Genomic DNA, 8,224 nt, shown 5'->3' with positions numbered 1-8,224 from the left:
TATATAATCAAAAATTAGAAAAGTCCAATTAGCACATAATTTATCTTTTCACACCCTGGACTCATTTTTAAACATTAGTATACGATTTTATTTAATTATCTGTCTAAACTCTCTCTACTTAATCCTGAAAAATAGCACGCTTCTGATGAAGAATACCAGCTGCAGGCTGTGACCACTGATGAGAGAAAAACGCCACCTAAGTGATGAGCAATTAGTAGGATTCATGCAAAATATTTCTTTTCTCTTCATTTTATCTTATTGCAAACATTCTCTCTGCTTCAGAGAAATAGAATGTTAGGACAACTGAGAACAGACATACATTTATGGATTTTACTGATATTTTTGAGACTATATCTATATTTAAAGAATGTCCTTTGATGCATATACTTTAATTCTAAGAGAGAAAATAGTCTAAGATACGACTTGTGAAAATCACACCAGAGTCACTGAATTTATTCTTCTTGGCTTAACAAACAACCCTGAGATGCAAGTTTCTCTTTTTGTTTTGTTCCTGGTCATCTATATGGTCACCTTGTCGGGCAACTTCCTTATTGTCACAGTTACGAGTGTGGATCCTGCTCTTCACACATGCATGTACTTCTTTCTCCAAAACCTATCACTTCTTGAGGTCTGTTTCACCTTGGTCATGGTGCCGAAGATGCTGGTAGGTCTAGTGTCCGCAAGGAAAATCATCTCTTTTGTAGCCTGTGGTACGCAGATGTACTTCTTCTTCTTCTTCAGCAGCTCTGAATGTTTCCTCCTCTCTATGATGGCTTATGATCGCTTTGTGGCCATCTGCAACCCCCTCCGGTATTCAGTCATAATGAGTAGGTCCCTATGCTGGTGGATGGCCATAGTCTCTTGGATGTCTGGTGTTCCTGTCTCTATGCTACAGACAGCTTGGATGATGGCCCTTTCTTTCTGTGGACCAAACACCATAGACCACTTTTTTTGTGATGGTCCCCCAGTGTTAAAACTAGTCACTCAGGATACAACCATGTATGAAATGCAAGCACTTGCTTCCACACTACTATTTATTATGTTTCCCTTTTCTCTCATTTTGTTCTCCTACACCCGCATTATTGCAACCATCCTGAGGATGCCCTCTGCTACTGGCCAGCAGAAGGCATTCTCCACTTGTTCATCACATCTCATTGTGGTCTCCCTTTTATATGGAACAGCCAGCTTGACCTACTTACGGCCCAAATCCCACCAGTCCCCTGACAGCAAGAAGCTAGTGTCATTGTCCTACACTGTCATCACTCCTATGTTAAACCCCTTCATATATAACCTAAGGAACAATGAAGTGAAGGGGGCAGTCAAGAGGACAATCTCTCGAAGTCTTGCAAGAGTTAGATGTGTTTTGAGTCCTATTGTGTAGAGTTTTTCTAAACAAAGTAGGGACAGTGGAATCCATGAACAAAAGCTTAAAAGAAGTAGAAGATTTGCTCTTATTTTGTCAGAGTCACTTACTATGATGTGCGGATCTCAGTGTCTCAGTCAGACTCCCAGCAAGAAACAAATGGCACTCTCAAATTGGAAAAATTGAGAGAATCTCTATGAGGGGACTATTTACAAATTGGGGAGCAGGGTGAGGTAATTGTCACACAGCTCATATGATGGAAATTCCATCTCTTGACCTGAAAGGGCAAAGTGAGTGAGTATTGACTGGAACCTGGAGAATGCTGAAACTATAGGAAAAAGCCCTCCAGCCAGGAGCTCTGTTCTTTGGTAGAGGAAGGTTACCATCTCAGTCTTATTCTGCTCTGACTTTCTCAAAGCTACTGCTGGTGCCTGTTCTTGATCAAACCAATTTTGAGACAGAGCGCAAGAATGTCTATTGATACAATATATAAACGCCAGCCTTCTAGGGCACAGATCAGGATGGGATAAGTTATGTAGGGTAAATGAAAATATCTACCGCAAACCTCTATATATTCTTTAGCTAATGTGATGCAACGATCAATCATGTAATGTGCTTTAAGTAACTTTGTAAAAGATATATTGAAATGTTGAAATTTGTAGTTGCCAAGAATTCATGGTGTAACTTCTTTACATGAGTTTCTGGTTTAAATGAGGTTATTTAATAATATTACCTTAGTATTAATATTTGGTGACATGATTCTGGACTATGATCATTGGCTAAATAACCTGTTAATTTTTATTAATAAGCTATTACTTAGAAGTCAAACAGCAATTTTCTGGTAGTTGAGAGGATTGAATTTATGTAAAATGATGATTCATTGTGGAATGAAACCTACAGACTTGGCAGTCAGATAATCACTAATTTGAATTCAGACCCCAATATTCAGTAGCAATTTATTTATCCTCCATGAACCATCATTTCTGCACAGGTTTGTGGCAAAGTCATGTGAGTTTTCATTGTAGTATTACAATGTAGTATAATCAAAAAGGAGGGGGCAGTGATTATTTATGGGCTGCTTAGCTCCTGGACTTACTATTTAAGTCTTAGGGGAAGGCAGGAACCATTTTCCGTGGAGCAGACGTGAAGGTCAGATATATATTTTATCAGACTCCCTTACAGCTAGTTTGTAGGCATGTAACCTAAGCTCAACTAATCAGATTTTTTAATTCACAACTAATTAAATTGTGATTTAATGATGCAAAGAAATGGGGACAGTGGGGATTCACATGAAGCCAGTGGCTCCCAGTGTCCAGGGGCAATGGAATCTTCAGTGGAAGTGGCAATTCCGTGTCTGGTGCTGGTAGTGCAAGCTTAAGCTGTGGCATCCGAGTTTTAGTTGTGGCCACAGCAGTGTGGTTACACAACTGGTTCTGGAGTATTAATTTGGATTTTCACTGTGGTCATGACTGCTGCTGATTCTTGCATTTCCCTTCCCATTTTAAACGTGGCGTGCTTCTCAATATCTTTTCAATATTACTCCTGTGTTAATCACCAGGAGTCAGCTTCAGGTTTTTTTTTTTTTTTAATGAAGAATTGTAATGGATAAAAATCAAGCAAATCAGGAAAAAAATGCCATTTGACTGAATTAATTTGTAAGATCCATCAAAATAGTTCATACAGAAGCTTGTGGAAGGAACATTCTGAATCTAGAGGCAAAAATTTTTACATATATATGTACATATGGAATATTTGATACATAGAGATAGAACGCCCTCTTCATCATAAGTTAGATGTGAATAACCCTATGTGTGTGTGTTTGGGGCATCTGGAGGGGGTGTAGAAACAAATTTAAAAAGGGCCTTTTCATGTGGCCTTAAAAACTATAATGGTATTTTTTAATATTCAGATTAGTTAGTTGTATTTTCTTTGTCTACAACCATTGACAAATTTGTCTGAGAAATGTCTGATAGATAAAAAAAATGATAATTTGTTTAATCAAGTTTTTACATTTTAATGTGAATAAAAACCACTTATAAGTAAAGCAAAATCAGACATGTGGTAAAAGAAACACTAATCTTAGTTTTTTAAAAAAAATAGATGCATGTAGGTTTGCAAATGTAATATTGGACAAAGGAGCCAAGAATACTCAATGGAAAAAAGACAGTCTTTTCAATAAATGGTGCTGGGAAAATTGGATATTCAAATGTGAGAGAATTAAACTAGACCCCTATCTTATGCTATTCATGAAAATTAACTCAAAGTGAATTAAAAACTTAAAGGTAAGACCTGAAACCATAAAACTCCTAGAAGAAAACATAGGGGAAAATCTCCTTGACATTGGCCTGGGCAATGATTTTTGGATATGACATCTAAAGCAACAAAATAAAAAAATAAACAAGTGGGACTACATCAAACAGAAAGGCTTCTGCACAGCAAAAGAAATGATCAACACAGTAAAAAGGAAACCAGGAAATGGGGAAAAATATTTGTAAATACATATCTGATAAGGGGTTAGTATCTAAAATGCATAAGGAACTCATACAACTGAATAACAAAACACCAAATAATCCATTAAAAATGGGCAAAGAACATGAATTGATATTTTTCCAAAGAAGATATTCAAATGGCTAACAGGTACATGTCAGCTACATGAAAGGGTCTTCAGTGTCACGAATCATTAGGGAAAGGAGATCAAAACCACAATGAGATATTACCTCACACCTGTGAGAATGGCTATTATCAAAAAGACAAGAGATAACAAATACTAGTGAGGTCACCCTGGTACACTCTTGGTGGGAATGTAAATTGGTGCAGTCACTATGGAAAACAGTATAGAGATTCCTCAAAAAATTAAAAATAAAATTACATATAAGACAGCAATTCCACTTCTGGATATATGTCCAAAGGAAATGAAATCACTATGTTGAAGAGATATCTGCACCCCCATGTTTATTGCAGCATTATTTACATTTACAGTAGTCAAGACATGAAAACAACCTAACTGTCCATTTACAGATGCATGGAAAAAGGAAATGTGACATAAATAAATATATATACACACACACTCTGGAGTACTATTCAGCCATAAGAGAAGGAAATCTTGACATTTGTGACATAGATGGACTATGAGGGCCTTATGCTAAGTGAAAAAAGTCAGACAGATAATGACAAATACTGTGATTATCCTGTCAATAATCCTGATAAAAGGTTAATATCCAAAATGTATAAGGAACTCATACAACTCAATAGCAAAACACCAAATAATCTAATTAAAAATGGGCAAAGAACATGAATAGATATTTTTCCATGTGAAAATTTTTCCAGATATGTGGAATCTAAAAAAAAAACAAACTCATAGAAAAAGAGATCAGATTTATGGTTGCCAGAGGCAGAGGGTGGGGGTGAGGAACTGGATGAAGGTGGTCAAAATGTATAAACTTCTGGTTTTAGGATAAATAAGTACTGAGGATGCAATGTACAAAGTGATGACTATAGTTAACACTGCCGTATGATATATTCAAAAGTTACTAAGAGAGTAAATCCTAAAAGTTCTCATCACAAGTTTTCCCAGACAAGCAAAAATTAAAGGAGTTTGTCACCAAGAAACCAGTACTACAAGAAATGCTAAAGGGAATTATCTAAGGGAAAAAGAGAAGACCACAAATAGGAAAAATTATCTATTTCCATGATAAGAGGGTAATGGATACAAATGCAAAAAAAACAGGTTAGATGTGATATCAAAAACATAAAATGTGGGAGGAGGGGAGTTAAAGAGTAGAGGTTCAGACAGAGGTCAAACTAAAGAGACCATCAACTTAATAGATTGCTACATACATAGGTTACTGTATATGAACAACATGGTAATCACAAACCAGAAACCTATAATAAATACACAGAAAGCTAAGAGAAAGGAACCCAAACATAATATGAAATAAAGCCAACAAACTACCAGGGAAGGGAGTAACAAAAGAAAGGAACAGAGAAGAACTACTAAAACACCGAGAAAAAAAGTTTAAAAATGGCAATAAGTACATACTTATCAATAGCTACTTTAAACATCAATGGACTAAATGCTCCAATTAAAAGGCATAGGGTGGCTGATTGGATAAAAAAACAAGACCCATATATATGCTGCACACAAGAGACACACTTCAGAGGTAAAGACACTCACAAACTGAAAGTGAAGGGATGGAAGAAGATACTCCATGCAAATGGCAATGAAAAGAAAGCTGGGATAGCACTACTCATATCAGACAAAATAGACTTTAAAACAAAAACTGTAACAAGAGACAAAGAAGGGCAGTACATAAAGATCAAGGGAACAAGCCAACAATAGGATATAACACATGTAATTATCTATGGACCCAATGTAAGAGCACCTAAATATATAAAGCAATTATTAACAGACATAAACAGAGAAATAGACAGTAACACAATAATAGTAGGGGACTTTAACACTCCACATTCATCAGTGGATAGATCATCTAAACAGAAGATCAATAAGGAAATATTGGCCTTAAACAACACACTAGAACAGATGGACCTAGTAGATATATACAGAACATTCCATCCAAAAACCACAGAATACACATTCTTTTTAAATGCATATGGAACATTCTCCAGGATTGATCACATATTAGGACACAAAACAAGTCTCCATATATTTAAGAAGATTGAAATAATACCAAGCATATTTTCTGAGCACAACGGTATGAAACTAGAAATCAACCATAGGAAGAAAATCAGAAAAGCCACAAATACGTGGAGATTAAACAAAATGCTACCAAACAATGATCGGGTCAATGAAGAAATCAAAGGAGAAATCAACAAATACCTGGAGACAAATGAAAATGAAAATACGACATACCAGAATTTATGGGATACAGCAAAAGAGGTTCTAGGAGGGAAGTTTATAGCAATACAGGCCTATCCCAACAAACAAGAAAAATCTCAAATAAACAATTTAACAATGCACCTGAAAGAACTGGAAAAAGAAGAACATACAAAGACCAAAATCAGTAGAAGAAGGGAAACAATAAAAATCGGAGCAGAAATGAATGAAATAGAGACTAAAAAAGCAATAGAAAAAATTAATAAAACCAAGAGCTGGTTCTTTGAAAAGATAAACAAAATCGACAAACCTTTAAGTAGACTCACCAAGAAAAAAAGACAGAAGACTCAAATAAGTAAAATCGAAAATGAAAGAGGAGAAATGACAATGGGCACCTCAGAAATACAAAAGATTATAAGAGAATATTGTGAAAGGATATATGTCAACAAATTAGACAATCTGGAAGAAATGGATAAATTCTTAGAATCATACAACCTTCCAAAACTGGATCAAGAAGAAATAGAGAATTTGAGTAGACCAATCACCAGTGAGGAGATCGAAACAGTAACAAAAAATCTCCCAAAAAATAAATGCCCAGGACCAGACAGCTTCCCTGGTCAGTTCTACCAAACATTCAAAGAAGACTTAATACCCACCCTTCTCAAACTCTTCCAAAAAATTGAGGAGGGGTGGAAGCTCCCTAACTCATTCTACGAAGCCAACATTACCCTGATACCAAAACCAGACAAGGACAACACAAAACAAAGAAAATTATAGGCCAATGTCACTGATGAACATCAATGGAAAAATCCTCAACAAAATACTAACAAACTGCATACAAGAAGCCATTAAAAAGATTATACACCATGATCAGGTGGGATTTATTCCAGGGATACAGGGATGGTTCAACATTCACAAATCAATCAACATGATACACCACATTAATAAAATGAAGAATAACAATCACATGATCATCTCAATAGATGCAGAGAAAGTATTTGACAAGATACAGCGTCCATTTATGATAAAAACTCTGAATAAAATGCGTATAGAAGGAAAGTACCTCAACATAATAAAGGCCATATATGATAAACCCACAACTAATATCATCCTCAATGGTGAAAACCTGAAAGCTATCCCTCTAAGAACAGGAACCAGACAAGGATGCCCTCTCTTACGACTCCTATTTAACATAGTACTGGAAGTCCTAGCCAGAGCAATCAGGCAAGCAAAAGAAATAGAAGGGATCTAAATTGGAAAGGAAGAAGTGAAACTGTCACTATTTGCAGATGACATGATTTTATACATAAAAAACCCTAAATAATCCACCAGAAAACTTTGAGAAGTAATAAAGGAATATGGTAAAGTTGCAGGATACAAAATCAACATACAAAAATCAGTTGCATTTCTATACACTAACAATGAAGTAGCAAAAAGAGAAATTAAGAATACAATCCCATTTACAATTGCAACAAAAAGAATAAAATACCTAGGTATAAACTTAACCAAAGAGGTGAAAGATCTGTACACTGAAAAGTATAAAACATTGCTGAAAGAAATTGAAGAGGACAAAAAGAAATGGAAAGATATTCCATGCTCTTGGATTGGAAGAATTAACATAGTTAAGATGTCCATACTTCCTAAAGCAATCTATAGATTCCATGCAATCCCTATCAAAGTTCTAACAAAATTTTTCACAGAAATAGGGCAAAGAATCCTAAAATATATATGGAACAACAAAAGACCCCGAATAGCTAAAGGAATCCTGAGAAAAAAGAACAAAGCTGGAGCTATCACTCTCCCTGATTTCAAAATATACTACAAAGCTATAGTAACTAAAACAGCATGGTACTGGCACAAAAACAAACACACAGATCAATGGAATAGAATCAAAAACCAGAAATAAACCCACACATCTATGGACAGCTAATCTTTGACAAAGGAGCCAAGAACATACAATGGAGAAAGAAAAGTCTCTCCAACAAATGGTGTTGGGAAAACTGGATAGCCACATGCAAAATAATGAA

General features: G+C 35.6%; 1 protein-coding gene across 1 annotated transcript; it reads left to right on the top strand.

Moving 5' to 3' along the window:
* Window positions 1–460: 460 nt before the first annotated feature.
* LOC131416544 (olfactory receptor 10A7-like) lies at window positions 461–1,381 on the top strand. Its single transcript, XM_058559218.1, has one exon. It carries the CDS (start codon window positions 485–487, stop codon window positions 1,379–1,381), a length of 897 nt encoding a protein of 298 aa, XP_058415201.1. The 5' UTR covers window positions 461–484.
* Window positions 1,382–8,224: the final 6,843 nt, after the last annotated feature.

Source organism: Diceros bicornis, chromosome 17 (genome assembly GCF_020826845.1).
Source record: "Diceros bicornis minor isolate mBicDic1 chromosome 17, mDicBic1.mat.cur, whole genome shotgun sequence".
NCBI lineage: Eukaryota > Metazoa > Chordata > Mammalia > Perissodactyla > Rhinocerotidae > Diceros > Diceros bicornis.
The sequence above is the reverse complement of the archived record's forward strand: the minus strand, read 5'-3'. Positions and strand labels throughout refer to the sequence as shown.

What these genes read in the sequence shown, in the direction of transcription:
- LOC131416544 (XM_058559218.1), top strand. Translation starts at nt 485, where the DNA reads ATGCAAGTTTCTCTTTTTGTTTTGTTCCTGGTCATCTATATGGTCACC.